This window comes from Elaeis guineensis, chromosome 2 (assembly GCF_000442705.2).
Source record: "Elaeis guineensis isolate ETL-2024a chromosome 2, EG11, whole genome shotgun sequence".
Taxonomy (NCBI): Eukaryota; Viridiplantae; Streptophyta; class Magnoliopsida; order Arecales; family Arecaceae; genus Elaeis; species Elaeis guineensis.
In genome coordinates this window covers 80373622-80389108 of record NC_025994.2, presented here as the reverse complement: position 1 = coordinate 80389108, position 15487 = coordinate 80373622, and the positions used below count along the sequence as shown (strand labels likewise).

The window sequence follows — 15487 nt, the reverse complement described above, 5'->3', positions numbered from 1 at the left end:
AGAACCCATTCATACCAAGCCAATACGTGCATCTCCTCCACCTTATAGATCTAGTAGGATTTTTCATCTTCCTGATAGATACATGGGTATCATAACAGAGGATATAAAGAAAATATTCTTCATAGAAAATGGGGTTCATGTTGATGATCCTAAGATCTATGACGAGATGATATCAGATATCGACTCTGAGAAATAGTTAGAAGTAATGAAGTCGGAGATTGACTTAATGCACTCAAATCAGGTCTAAACCTTAGTGGATCTACCATAAGGTATTGTACCTATCAGGTGTAAATAGATCTATAAAAGGAAGATAGATTCAGATGGAAAGGTAGAGACTTTTAAGACAAGACTCATAGCAAAAGGTTATAGTCAATGCAAGAGTATTGACTACCAAGATACTTTTTCACTAGTAGCCATGCTAAAATTCATTCGAATATTACTTGCTGTCGTAATATATCACAATTATGATATATGACAGATGGATGTAAAAACTATTTTTCTAAATGGATATCTTGAGGAAGATATCTACATAGAGTAGCCTTTGTGTTTTACTTCCGGTGATGGAGATTACAAAGTCTGCAAACTGTAAAGATCTATTTATAAACTTAAGCAAATATCTCTGAGTTGGAATACTCATTTTAATGATGTCATCAAATCGTTTGGTTTCATCAAGAAAGAGGAGGAACCATATGTGTCAAAAGATTCAATAAGAGTACTATCACTTTTTGCATACTGTACATGGATGACATACTCCTGATAAGGAATGATATTTCAATATTGACATTAGTCAAATTATAGTTGTCTAAAGAATTCTTCATGAAGGACCTTGGATAAGCATCCTTTATTTTGGAGATTAAGATCTATAGAGATAGATATAAAAGGATATAAGGATTTACACAGAGGATGTACATAGAAGAGGTATTGAAGAGATTCGATATGAAAAACTCCAAGAAAGTACTTGTGCTCTTTAGACATAGAACTCATCTCCAAAAAAATATACTCCAACACACCGAAAGAGATAGAACGTATGAGCAAGATCCCTTATACTTCGACTATAGGGAGCCTCATGTACGCCATGTTATGTACACGACCTGATATAACCCATGCTGTGAGCGTCACAGGCAGATATCAGTTGAATCCAGATAAAGAGCACTGGACATCCGTGAAATGTATTCTTAAGTACTTAAGAAGAACTAATAATATATTTCTGATTTTTAGAGATAGAGAATTGAGGGTGCAGGGATGTACTGATTCGAACTTCATGTCTGATATTGATGATCGAAAGTCGATATCAGATAGTGTATTCTTATGCAATGGTGGTGCTGTGAGCTGAAAGAATTTTAAGCAGTCTGTCATAGTGGATTCTACTATAGAAGTAGAGTACATCGCTGCATCGAAAACTATGAAAGAGGCATTCTGGTTCTAGAAGTTTGTTTCAAAATTAGGTGTGATGACATCAGATGCCATTTTTCTCTATTGCGACAACAATGGTGCCATAGCACTTTCTAAGAAGCCGAGATCTCACCAAAAGTCCAAGCACATCGAGCGATGATTTTTCTTGATCTGTGATTATTTCGAAAAGAAATACATCGAGGTACAGAGAGTAGACACCATGGATAACATGGCTGACCTGCTGATGAATTAAGCAATTAAGCCAACAAAAGATCAAAATCTATCTTGAGAAGATGAAACTTAGATTTGTGGCCAATTGACTTTAGTGCAAATGAAAGATTGTTAGATGTGTGTCCTGAAAGCTAATTGGGCTGACACATGTAATCTTTCTAAGGGCATAATTTATAATTTTTGACTTATTAATGAAATAAAATTCAGATTATTTATCCATTCATATTGTATTATGTGTCTATGAATCGTCCAATGAATTAATAAAATGATGACACATATTCTCAAGAGTTGAGAATTTGAAGCATGTATCATTGGTGGTTAATTCATAAACTACTTCCGATCATAGGATCATCATGAGGATGATGATCGATCCAGATAGATTGGTGTATGGATCACTTTCTTATGGGTAGATGAGTCTCGAATATATAGTGTGGAGATACTAAGCAAGGTGCAGATGCATGTTAGGGAACAAGAGTACTGAGCATGATCAATACGAGTAGTCACTTGAATATTTATCTTTTCGTTATAACATACTCGATGTTGCAGTAATGTGAATAGTTCTTCGACCTGCAGTGCTTTTGTTATTCATAATGAGATTGCTGTAATTTGACTATACCATAACTAGATCTCCTAGTTATATGGAGCCTTGAGGTGTATGTTGGCTGCAATAGATTCATTGTAGGAATAAGATGTGCATCTATATAGGATCTATCGATCCTGATAGTTAGAGAGATGCCCTATGAGGATCATAAAATTGAGTTCAGAAGTCCATGACTATGACAAGTGTGAATGATAGAAAGGAGTTTTCATGAGAATTCACTAAGAACTTAGATTGATTGTATCTTATACATAACAAGATCAAGTTGACGAGTTATCCATGACCTTAGTTTTGTCGGCACTTACAATAGAAGAATCGGACCATATGGCAACTGCATCTAGAGGTTCATCTATTCAGTTTTGCTGGATTGTCACTACATACTGCTAAATATCATCGGTGGATCGTAGGACTAATTGAAAATTATTTTGATGATCAATAATCCATGAATTAGCTGAATTGGAAGAGATTTTAAATTCATTGAAAGAAGTTTCAATGATATTGTTGATGGAGATCACAATATATCCTACTATCAGATAGAATTGAACCTATGAGATCACACAATAAGGGATTTAATCTGAGATCATATAATTGGGCTCACGTGGTTCCAGTCGATTTGGATTTGAGAAATCCTATTGGGTTTAGAAAATCATGCTAGCACATGCTAAATCCAAAATCCTCTTTAGACTTGAATCCCTATAAGATGGAGATTTGATCAAGTCAATTGCAAGTAATATGGGCAACCATGAGTTGGTATTCCATCATTAATTAAGTTGGAAGAAATTGGGTTTGAACCCAATTGGATAGGGTCCAGTTGGCACCCTCCTTAGTCCTACTGCGACAAGGAATAAGAAGAGGAGGATGGGACGCACACCCCATCAGGATTTGGCATTAAAGAGAGCAAGTGGAGGCAACCTAGGAGTCCTAATTAAAATTAATTTTGTATTTTTTATGAGATAAAGATCTGATTTGATCAATTTCTAAACTAAGTAGGACTTCATTTTGCCTATAAAAGAGCCTTGAGCTTAGATCTCTTAGCCCTAAGCAATCCAAGCCAAGCCTCCATGCCTCTCTCTCTTTCTCTTGGGCTCTCCATGCCCTGTCCCTCTCCTCTCTTCATCACGCCCAAAAGTTGGACGTCCCTGATCTCCATGCTCAAGAATTAGGTGCCTTCTCCCTTCTACGCGCAAGATGCAAAGTGTTGATTTGAGAGGAGTTCTCTCATTTTCTTCTCATTTGAAGATTGTTTACTAGTTTCTTGATGAAGAAACAAAGAGGAGCTTTTCTAGATTTGTCCCGTGGATATCTGTAGAGGTTGGATACTTGTGCTGCTAAAAAAGAAACCAAAAAGAGATATCCACGATCATCAAACTGCGATGTATATTTACCCGCATAAAGGTGAAAATGAGGTCTTCATGTTTATATTTTATAAATTTATTTGCTGCATATAGATCTTAAGAATATGATAGGGATGATCTCATAAAATGAAATCTAGAAGATGCATGTTAGATTAAATTATTTTCGCGGTGCATGTAAAATTTTTTGTTGTTCTAGCATACATACTGCCTTAGATTTTTCTTCACTTAAAAACTAAAAATAATATATTTTGATAGTCTTTAATCTATATAACATATAAACCCCAAAATAAATTATTTTATTATATCTATATAAAGAAAAGATTGATTGATTTTATATACACCATGCCATCTCAAAAGCAGATCTTGCCTGCTCACCAAATGTTCAAAACTTGTCCATTGATAATGCATGAACTGTTAGTTAAAACTTGTACCCCTAAAGCGTGAACGCATTGAACTCGTCATCCATATCTCAAGCAAAGAAATGGTCAGAGACCAGCTTGATCTGGCTAAAGCTCTGGACAGAGATGTTCAGTCGGCAGAAGGCACAAAAATTGCTGTTTCTTCGGCTCGATGAGATCCAACCTGTAAACGAAGACTTGGATTTATTAGGGAAATTCTCATATGTTCTCTTGCAAACTCAAGAATGTATTCTCAAAAAATTATCTAATGCGTTTCCCATCTCTTTTCTCATCTATCTAGAAGTTTAGTCACACCTCATTTGATCACTTTTGAAATGTGAAAAAAGCAAAAAAAGAGAAAAAAAACAATTTCCAACCGCAAAATAATATGTTCCACTCTGTTTATGTTTATAACAGCAGTGAAGCATGATGTCAGCATACCTTCAACATTTAATCAAATATTTAAATTTTATAAATATTTTTTTGACAAATCGGAATTTATTAGACAGCTTAAAATAAATATAATCATGATAATTGGAAAATAAAATATCTAATAATTGAGTAAGATTTCCAGAAGTTGCCAACTATAAAGTAGATTTGTATGAGTAGTGACGCACGCTACCATTCAATCGGGAGCAAGATTGACTTCTCTAAAAATATATTTCATTTCAAAATTCTGAATATAAATATCCATACGTAAACAATCGTGCAGTGGGTGATGATTCTAGATGCCAAAGTAGCTGAACCAATCAACTACTTAATAACTGTCAATGAATTCTCCTCCAAAATTATTTGAGAAGCTTTCCAAGATTTGAATTGCATATGACAAATCTTTCTATGCTGCACCACTTTTATTCCTAATAATAAAAGTTTTTAGACAGATAAACAATTGCAGCTTTACATGCATTCTATTAATCAACTATTAATTTTTTTTAAAAAAATAAAAATGTAAAGTGGAAACATTAGGCACCAGATGACCACTCAGTTTAATGATCCGATAATTGATTGAGCAGCGAACAAGAATTGACTGATACAACCAAACCCGTTATTAGGAAGTGTATCAATTTGCAACTATAATAATAATTTGCAACTATCATAATAATTTAATAAATTGAGTGGTGATATGATAACCTTACTTATGAAAAAATTGCAGGCCCTCATGGCTTGTGCGGATTTGTGTAACACTATACTAAGATTTTTTTTTTTTTTTTCATATAAAAAACGTACACTAACGTGAAAATTAAATCAATTAATGCTATCGCCCTACACCCTAAGGTCGTGATCATGGGTTGTTCATAGAACGCCGGTAAGCCGGGTCTAAGTAACGAGCCATTTCCTGATGCCGGATGATTGGACTGATCGGACGGTCCGAAACGGTGGACCCTTCCCATCCGAGATCATTTCCCCGCCACCTTCTCCACCCTATAAAAGTACCCGTCCTCAAACTTAACCCCAAAGCCTAACCCTAATCCTATCGGCGGCGGCGGCGGCGGCGGCGGCGGAGGGGATGGTGTCGGGATCGGGGATCTGCGCCAGGAGGGTGGTGGTGGACGCGCGCCACCACATGCTTGGCCGGCTGGCCTCCATCTTGGCGAAGGAGCTCCTTAATGGCCAGCGCGTCGTGGTGGTGCGGTGCGAGGAAATCTGCCTCTCCGGCGGCCTCGTCCGCCAGAAGATGAAGTTCCTCCGTTTCCTCCGTAAGCGCATGAACACCAAGCCCTCCCACGGCCCCATCCACTTCCGTTCCCCCGCCAAGATCCTCTGGCGCACCATCCGTGGGTAAGTTTTTATACATCAATCCTTCTTTTCGATCCAATTTGATCATTTGTGTTTCATGCTTGGTTGTTGTTTGCTTTTATGCCCCAATGTGATGGTTGCTTTCGCTGTTGATCGATCGGTAGGATGATACCCCACAAGACCAAGCGCGGAGCTGCAGCGCTGGCGAGGCTCAAGGCCTACGAGGGCGTGCCACCCCCCTACGATAAGGTGAAGCGAATGGTCATCCCCGATGCTCTCAAGTAAGTGTTCTTTCTTTAAGAAAAAGCTTTCGACTTGAGCCCTGTTGGGCTAAGCTTCTAAGTGCCAGAAAGTACTTTCTGACTCTAAAGAGCACTTTGGAGTGATACAATAGTGTTTGATAAAAATATTGAGAAACTGTTTTAGCTTTGTCAGAAAGCTAAAAAGTTCTATTCGGAAAAAGTTGTATTTTGAAGCTTTTTCTAAAAATGCTTTGTGACTAATGTTGGGAAGCTGTTTTGCTTTTCTCAAAGTATTTTATCAATATGATTACCAAACAGCAAATAGCTTTTTATAAAAGTTCTACTTCCAAAAGTTCTACTTCTAAAAGCTTCAAAAGCTTTACTGTTAACAGCAATCCCAAAGATAACCTTAGTTTCATGCTTAGTTTCATGCTTCTGCTTAGCTATACGAGAAATAATGTGGATTTTGGGTTTGTGGTTTATACATTGACTAATTGATTGTTTGTGTTCTTTATTTTTATTATGAATCTTAGGGTGTTGAGGCTTCAGGCAGGTCACAAGTATTGCCTGCTGGGCCGGCTCTCTAAGGAGGTCGGATGGAGCCATTATGATACCATCAGGGTGAGTGGAACTCCCTTTTTCTCCTTTGAATTTAAATTCTTTATCAAATGGGAACTTATAGACTCTACTATTCAAAGAAATCCAACTTTTTGTGTTGAGGATGTGGCTGAACATTCTTGGCGATTCCATTCAGTATTTCGCTTTTTCTCTCTTTCTTTGAAATTGTAGATCCTTAGAGGCATCCTATATTGTTATGCGGATCTTAGTGTATCATGTCTATTTTTGTTTCTGCATTGTATTTTACATTCCCACACGAAATGTAATTGCAACAACTATATATATGTAGTAAAACCAAGGAGTTGGATAATTATGTGAAACAATTGATGATTGCCTGCAAATATTGCAAGTAGGGTGGTTGTTGCTACCAGGCTATTGCATAAGTTGAAAATTTTGTCTTTCCAGGAAAAATTTGACATAAAGATTATGCTAGAGGTTCCAATTATGGTTTGAAGTTTTCTTCTAACTCGTCTTGTTCCTTTTAGTACAACTTATCTTCAGTTAGCGAAACTATATTTTTTAAGGATAAAAAACTCAATTTTAGTTGTAAATGGACCAAATGACTTTGCAATTGGCATTTTGATGGTTTTGGTGGTCTTCCTCTAGTCTTGCAATTTCTCTAGGAAAACGTTAAGGAATTAAGATGTCAAGTAAAATCAACAAAAAAATAAATTATAGTGAAGAAAAATATATTCAGTAAAGAATTCTTTATTAGACAAAATTTCATGACATGTATTGAAGTCTAAATCACATTCAAAAATGTTATATTGTTTAGGACCTGTAAATTAATTGTTCAAAAATCATGTTATAGTGTATATATTATTGCAGTCTAACATATGAGAGTATTGATGTCTATGAAATTAGAGCTCTAGGATGATTTACTTTTCTTCTAAATTCCTTTGGAATCAAACATAATACTGCTTTGTGAATGTCCTTAGGATTTGCAAAAATAAAAAAAAATAAAAAACAAAAAATAAAGTTTAGTTTTCAGAAAATGCTTTCCAGATATAGATAGAAATAAAGAAAATGCAGTATATATTTTGGAGCGATTCTAAAGTGGGTGCAACACCCTAGTTAGAAGCTTCTTATTACTGAGGCTCAAACCATGATATTAGGTATTGTTCCTCTTCCCGTTTTTTTTTTTTTTTTTTTTTTTTTTTTTTTGACAGAGAAAGGATGGCAGCACCTTCCTGAGATAAAATTCTATGTCCAAATATTTGGGTATTCACGAACCAGAACTTGACTCCAAAAACTTCCCAAGAAGATCAGGGATGTAAAAACTAGGGAATTGCCAAGTGCAAGTGTACCTCAAATCTTGGATTTAGAACAGTCACAATTGACTGTAGGAAAAAAGGTTACAAGAGGAAATGATGTGATTTTGAGTTGAAAACTATGAGGAGAAGTGGTGTGTCAAAAATTAAATGTTAAAGTAGCGCATAGCATTTCACCCCATCTCCAAACTTTGGTCATTCTTGGATTGTGCAAGTTTTCAGCTAGACGCTCTTCAAGGCTTTATGTCTTGTTATTTAGCTTAAGCATGATATTGTCATTACTTAGGGGCAATCCATGTAAGTGTCATGTGAATCTGGAACCTAAAAGGGACTTGTCACTGAAACTCATGGTCTCAAACTATGGCAGATAGTGTAGGATCCTTTGAATTATACAGCTAACTGCTTGTAAGAGCGGAAAATAAAGAGATAAAGAGGTCAAGGTTTCGGAAGAGAGTAAAACTGAAGGGAAAGAGTAACATGGAAATAATTTTTTACCCTTGTTTTTACTTGTTTTAAATGTATTAGGAAGATCTCTTGGAATTGACAAATGACAGAGTTGCCCTAATAATGCAAGTTCTCAACATCCACTCCCATGTGGATGGCTTCCTTGTGAATCATTGGTGATGGCTGCATGAATATGGAGCTTGTCAGTTCCAACTGATGATAACAAGATTTGGGCCCACATGTTCCCAGACCAATCTTTAGTGGGCACTGGGGCAACTTTGGCACTTAATTCCTGAATTAGCCATTGCCCGCAAAGATTGCTCTTGAATTGGTCTACGCACGTTCTTTTGTGTGAGCTGTCTGCTATGGGTATGAGTGTTTTTCTGTTTTCCTGTATAGCATTGCTAGGACTGGTGCTGGTTATCAATAAAATCTTTATTTTTTTCAGTTTGCTTGTAAATTATGCTAATTAGGTTATGCACTGCTTGTACATTTTCTAAATTTGGTCGGATTTTGTGTATTTGTGTGATAGGAATTGGAGGAGAAGAGGAAGCAGAGGTCTCAGGTTGCCTATGAGAGGAGGAAGCAGCTGGCTAGGCTGCGCCAGAAGGCAGAGAAGACAGCAGAAGAGAAGCTTGGCTCTCAACTGGACATTCTGGCCCCATTGAAGTACTGATAGCCTTCTTTCTATAGAGCAGACAGTTTTGCAGAACTTCTCCTTTGCAATCTTAGACTTTCTTATGGAATTGTCTTATATTTGAAATCTGTAGTTTTGTGGCATTTATAGCTTTTGGTTAATCTGGTTACATCTATTTGGATTAAAATGGTTCTGGTGAACCAAGTTGCTTTGATCTAATGAATGCAATTTTTTTAATCAGGCCTCAGCTTAGATGCTTCAGTGATCCGTAGATTAGTTTCCCAGTTTCAGTTGCTGTTGTTAGTTAACTGATCTTATGAATCTGATTCTGAGAGCATTTTGATAGTTCTGAAGCAAAGTTGTCCTTAATTGAATATCTGAGAGCAGTTAAGAGAAGGCAGCAGAAGTGCTGTCAAACGAAGAGAATACTTCAGGCATATCGTTACCCTTTTTATTTCTAGGATGGATGGAAGCCAGGTTTAAACACAGATTGATATCAACTGCATATTGTGCCCTTTAGATCAGCAGTCAAAAATGCTTAATCAGGCATGGTCCATCAGTTCAAGCTTTAGCTTCATGGCGGTGTCTGTTGTGTCTGTCTATGCTGAAGATTTGTGGCCTGATCCCTTTTGTGCCTTACAATTGAGGCTACAAATGGGTTGAGTTGATCTATGGTCCAATCTTATCTGATTTATTTAGATCTGATCTGAGTTATCCGATTCATTTATCCGATTCATTTTAAAGGACTTTGAAAGTGACTTGAGTTATAAAACTAGATCTGTTCTATTTTTTGCATCGAATCTAGATTTACTGAATTCGAATCTGATGCGATCTGATTCGAACTCGATATACCATTAGGATCTAAATCTGTTTGAATCTTTAAGTTGTGATTTAAGATCCGTATGAATAATATTTTAACATAAAAATAGATTTAAAATTATTTTTATATCTTAATCTATTTTGAAAGTAATATTGTTTATTGTGTATTTTACATCGTTAATAGTAGTTGGCCATGTGATAATTAAAAATGCGGTTGGCTACATTTGATTTGGATCCGATTTAGTTCTAAATTTTTTGAGTTGGGACCGGTTTATACATGAATCTAATCCAATTCAAATGATCTTTTGGATTGTTGGGGAATACCCACCGACCGACTTACGGTCGAAGGGGCCGACCCCGACTGGCCGACTCCGACGGCCGACCGACCGACTGGCCGACCCCGACTGGCCGACGGCCGACCCCGACGGCCGACCCTGACTGGCCGATCGACCGACTGGCCGACTCCGACCGACCGACTGGCCGACTCCGGCCAGGAAGTCTGATGGCCGACCCCGACTGGCCGACTCCGACGGCCGACCGACCGACTGGCCGACCCCGACGGCCGACCGACCGACTGGCCGACCCCGATGGACGACTCCGACCGACCGACTGGCCGACTCCGGCCAGGAAGTCTGATGGCCGACCCCGACGGCCGACTCCGACTGGCCGACCGACCGACCGACTGGCCGACTCCGGCCAGGAAGTCTGATGGCCGACTCTCGCAACATGATGCTCGCCGACCAATGGAGGGGCCCGACACCACTCAGCTGGCTACCGACTTTGGGTCGGTCGGCTCCTCCAACCACCGTACAGCCGCCAGACGTTGTCAGCTCTGACACGGACATGCGGCGCAGTTACCTAGGGACATGGTCCCGCCGAGAGCCGGGTCAACCCTGGTGATTGGACGGCCACACGGCGACATGACGTTTTTATGGCGGCTCTGACAGTCCACAGTGAGTTGACAGTTCCTCACTTGTCCGCGCCATTAATGACGGCGCCATACCTAGCTCCACTATATATACCGGGGAAGGCAACAGTGCAAAGGGTCGATCCGCTCGTCTCTCCCACATACGCAGGCTCGCTCCTCTCTCTTCCTCTCCCTCTCTCATTCTCAGAGCTCTCTGTCTGCATTTTACTGTTGCCCAGTCACCTCTCTGACTTGACCGTCGGAGGGTCCCCGCCGGAGCCGCCTCCGGTCAGTGCGGACTTCCTTTTGCAGGTGCACGCTTCCCGACGATCGGGCGACGAGGCGATTGGCCGCAACAGATTGGCGCGCCAGGTAGGGGACAGTATGACAAAGACAAGAGCTCAACGATCGAGAATCACTGGGTCGGCAAGGTGCTCTTCCCGCCGGGAAGAAGCCTCCCCGCCCCCACCGGCGGCGGAGCCTAGCTCTCCACGCCCTGCAGTGACCACGGAGGCCCAGATCGCGGCCATCGTACGGCAGATGACCGTACTGACCGACGCAGTCAAAAGCCTCCAGCAGCAACCGGCGGCCCGACCCATGCCCTCCAGGAGCAGCCGCCGACGACCGCGCCGATCCCTGTCGCTTCCATGCGAGCGCCCCCAACAGCACTCCCATGGAGAAGAGGAGGGACGACCATGGCGCGACGACCGACGGTCCCAGCGGCCCTCTCCCTCCCCGTTGGAACGGGCAAGGAAGGAGAAGCGGCCGCGCACACCGTTGGCCTCCCTTTCAGAATCCTCCGGAGACTCCACTCCTGGGGTCTCCCAGCATCGACGAGCGGACGACTACGAGCGACGGTTCGAGGAAATCGACCGCCGACTCGCCCAACTGCAGACGGACGGCCAGAAGTCTTCGAACGACGTCGACTTCCAGACCGCCCAACCTCTCTCCCGACTGGTCCTCGACGAGCCGATTCTCAGTCGGTTCAAGATGCCGCACGTGGAGCCCTACGACGGCTCCACCGACCCAGTCGACCACCTCGAGAGCTATAAAGCTCTCATGACGATTCAAGGGGCAACCGACGCTCTTTTCTGCATCGGCTTCCCCGCGACGCTCCGCAAGGCTGCCAGGGCTTGGTACTCCGGTCTTCGATCGGGCAGTATCCATTCCTTTGCGCAGCTCGAGCACTCGTTCGTGGCCCATTTCAGCACCAGCCGAAAGCCGCCGCGAACGTCGGATAGCCTTTTCTCCCTCAAGCAGGGGGAAAACGAGACGCTCCGACACTTCGTGGCGCGATTCAACGCGGCCACGCTCGAGGTCCGGGACCTCAACGAAGACATGGCTGTTTCAGCCATGAAGCGGGGCCTGAGGTCGTCCCGATTTACTTATTCTCTGGACAAGACCCTCCCCCGAACATATGCCGAGCTACTGAAGCGCGCATACAAGTATATGCGCGCGGACAAAGGAGCGTCCGACCGACGCTTGGCCGAGCCCAGAGGCCCGAAGGAGAAGCGGAGGAAAGGTCGGGAACCCGCCGAACCAAGCAGGCTCCCGACCGATAGTCGGGTCTCGCCACCCCGACGAATCCAAAAGTCACCCTGACGATGGAGTTCGAGACCGACGCATCACAGGTATGACTCCTACGCCCCTCTCCCCACTCCTCGTGCGCAGATCCTGATAGAGATCGAAGGAGCGGAGAATCTACGACGGCCTCGGCCTCTGAAGGCAAAAGGCTCCGACCAACATGGCCGATCGTCGATCGCCGAATCAACGGCTGGATCATCGATCGTCGAAATCGACGGCCTCGGCCTCTGAAGGCAAAAGGCTCCGACCAACATGGCCGATCGTCGATCGCCGAATCAACGGCTGGATCATCGATCGTCGAAATCGACGGCCTCGGCCTCTGAAGGCAAAAGGCTCCGACCAACATGGCCAATCGTCGATCGCCGAATCAACGGCTCGATCATCGATCGCCGAAATGGACGGCCTCGGCCTCTGAAGGCAAAAGGCTCCGACCAACATGGCCGATCGTCGATCGCCGAATCAACGGCTGGATCATCGATCGTCGAAATCGACGGCCTCGGCCTCTGAAGGCAAAAGGCTCCGACCAACATGGCCGATCGTCGATCGCCGAATCAACGGCTGGATCATCGATCGTCGAAATCGACGGCCTCGGCCTCTGAAGGCAAAAGGCTCCGACCAACATGGCCGATCGTTGATCGCCGAATCAACGGCTGGATCATCGATCGTCGAAATCGACGGCCTCGGCCTCTGAAGGCAAAAGGCTCCGACCAACATGGCCGATCATCGATCGCCGAATCAACGGCTCGATCATCGATCGCCGAAATCGACGGCCTCGGCCTCTGAAGGCAAAAGGCTCCGACCAACATGGCCGATCGTCGATCGCCGAATCAACGGCTGGATCATCGATCGTCGAAATCGACGGCCTCGGCCTCTGAAGGCAAAAGGCTCCGACCAACATGGCCGATCGTCGATCGCCGAATCAACGGCTCGATCACTGATCGCCGAACCGACGGCCTCGCCTCTGAAGGCAAAAGGCTTCGACCAACATGGCCGATCGTCGATCGCCGAATCAACGGCTGGATCATCGATCGCCGAAATCGACGACCTCGGCCTCTGAAGGCAAAGGGCTTCGACTAATGCGGCTGGCTAACTTGCCGACTTAGCTTCGACTAAGAAGGGCAAAACGCCAAGATGACCGCAGTCGCATTCGCGACATACCGATCTGGTCACGACCGATCGAAGGATATTCGGCTTGCCACCGTTTATCATACATCCCGACGCATACGTCCGACCAAGGGCTGGACAATGGATATTCGACTTGCCATCGCTATCCTATCCGAATACGTCGGATGCTACTCGACTATCAGATTCTGCAGAATGATCGTGTCGACGAGCAACATTCGGAGGTTGGCCGACCTCCGACCCGACGTGCATGCTCGACCTACAGTCGGGACGATCGATATTGGATCGTTCGTTGATATGATCGCCAGAGTCGGGGCAGGAAAAGATGGAACACCACTCCTTTCGTCCGAAGCCGTCGCCCACGTGTTCACGCGAGCCAACACGACATCGGGCTCAGGAGTGGAGGGGGGCAACTGTTGGGGAATACCCACCGACCGACTTACGGTCGAAGGGGCCGACCCCGACTGGCCGACTCCGACGGCCGACCGACCGACTGGCCGACCCCGACTGGCCGACGGCCGACCCCGACGGCCGACCCTGACTGGCCGACTCCGACCGACCGACTGGCCGACTCCGGCCAGGAAGTCTGATGGCCGACCCCGACTGGCCGACTCCGACGGCCGACCGACCGACTGGCCGACCCCGACGGCCGACCGACCGACTGGCCGACCCCGACGGACGACTCCGACCGACCGACTGGCCGACTCCGGCCAGGAAGTCTGATGGCCGACCCCGACGGCCGACTCCGACTGGCCGACCGACCGACCGACTGGCCGACTCCGGCCAGGAAGTCTGATGGCCGACTCTCGCAACATGATGCTCGCCGACCAATGGAGGGGCCCGACACCACTCAGCTGGCTACCGACTTTGGGTCGGTCGGCTCCTCCAACCACCGTACAGCCGCCAGACGTTGTCAGCTCTGACACGGACATGCGGCGCAGTTACCTAGGGACATGGTCCCGCCGAGAGCCGGGTCAACCCTGGTGATTGGACGGCTACACGGCGACATGACGTTTTTACGGCGGCTCTGACAGTCCACAGTGAGTTGACAGTTCCTCACTTGTCCGCGCCATTAATGACGGCGCCATACCTAGCTCCACTATATATACCGGGGAAGGCAACAGTGCAAAGGGTCGATCCGCTCGTCTCTCCCACATACGCAGGCTCGCTCCTCTCTCTTCCTCTCCCTCTCTCATTCTCAGAGCTCTCTGTCTGCATTTTACTGTTGCCCAGTCACCTCTCTGACTTGACCGTCGGAGGGTCCCCGCCGGAGCCGCCTCCGGTCAGTGCGGACTTCCTTTTGCAGGTGCACGCTTCCCGATGATCGGACGACGAGGCGATTGGCCGCAACATGGATAGAAAATTTTGATCATAGATCCGATTCGATCTGATCTTTGATGTGTTGGATTTGAATTTAATATTAAAATTTGATTAAAGAATCAAATTGAATTGGGATCATTCATGATCTGACGTGACTCAATTCATTTGCACCTCCACTCATCGTGCCGTGGTTATCTGTCTGGAAAAAGGTTTCCTCCAGTCATTGATTTTTTAGAAAAAAGGGTGCAGCAGGACAGGAGGGATTGTTTCAGAAAAAGCAGGTATGACCGGGGTAACTAATTAACTATTCCTGTTATTAACCTTCTTATATCTATTTGGCGGGAAGGATAGTTATTCCTGCTTTATTCCAGATTAAACACAGCCATGCCTAGCAAATATCAGGATAAATCAGCACTTTAGAAGGGGATTTGTATGATAAATAATTAATTGCTAAGCAAGGAAAGCCACGTCGGACCAGTCAGGGCTCACCATAAACTTCTGTTGATCAGTAAAGGTTGGTACTATCAGATCTCGGAGCTAAATCTAAAGTTTCAAAAGCATACGCATGCCAAGACATGCACGTCTGAATCAGCAAGAAGAATTATAAAACCCAAACTCCCCACGCTTTAAGCCTCTTGAGTTGCTGTTTCCTCCATTAAGGCATTAACAGGCCCCGTTATGATTCACTTTTTACTTGTCACAGACTTTTACCGTAACCATCCAGCCTTTTCTTAACAATTTAGGATTGCCTTCGTGGATCCTCACTGATATTTGCTATAGTGCTCCTTTAATAATATTTTATTATAAAAAAT

The 15487-nt window shown here is 44.1% G+C and overlaps 1 protein-coding gene across 1 annotated transcript; it reads left to right on the top strand.

The window, feature by feature from the left end:
* Positions 1-5434: 5434 nt before the first annotated feature.
* LOC105056923 (large ribosomal subunit protein uL13y) lies at positions 5435-9170 on the top strand. Its single transcript, XM_010939299.2, has 4 exons — positions 5435-5753; positions 5876-5992; positions 6487-6574; positions 8819-9170. Exons 1-4 carry the CDS (start codon positions 5482-5484, stop codon positions 8960-8962), a joined length of 621 nt encoding a protein of 206 aa, XP_010937601.1. The 5' UTR covers positions 5435-5481; the 3' UTR covers positions 8963-9170.
* Positions 9171-15487: the final 6317 nt, after the last annotated feature.

What these genes read in the sequence shown, in the direction of transcription:
- LOC105056923 (XM_010939299.2), top strand. Translation starts at nt 5,482, where the DNA reads ATGGTGTCGGGATCGGGGATCTGCGCCAGGAGGGTGGTGGTGGACGCG. An exon ending in CTCTGGCGCACCATCCGTGG is followed by an intron (nt 5,754 to 5,875) that starts GTAAGTTTTTAT and finishes ATCGATCGGTAG; the next exon opens with GATGATACCCCACAAGACCA. An exon ending in GCCATTATGATACCATCAGG is followed by an intron (nt 6,575 to 8,818) that starts GTGAGTGGAACT and finishes TTTGTGTGATAG; the next exon opens with GAATTGGAGGAGAAGAGGAA.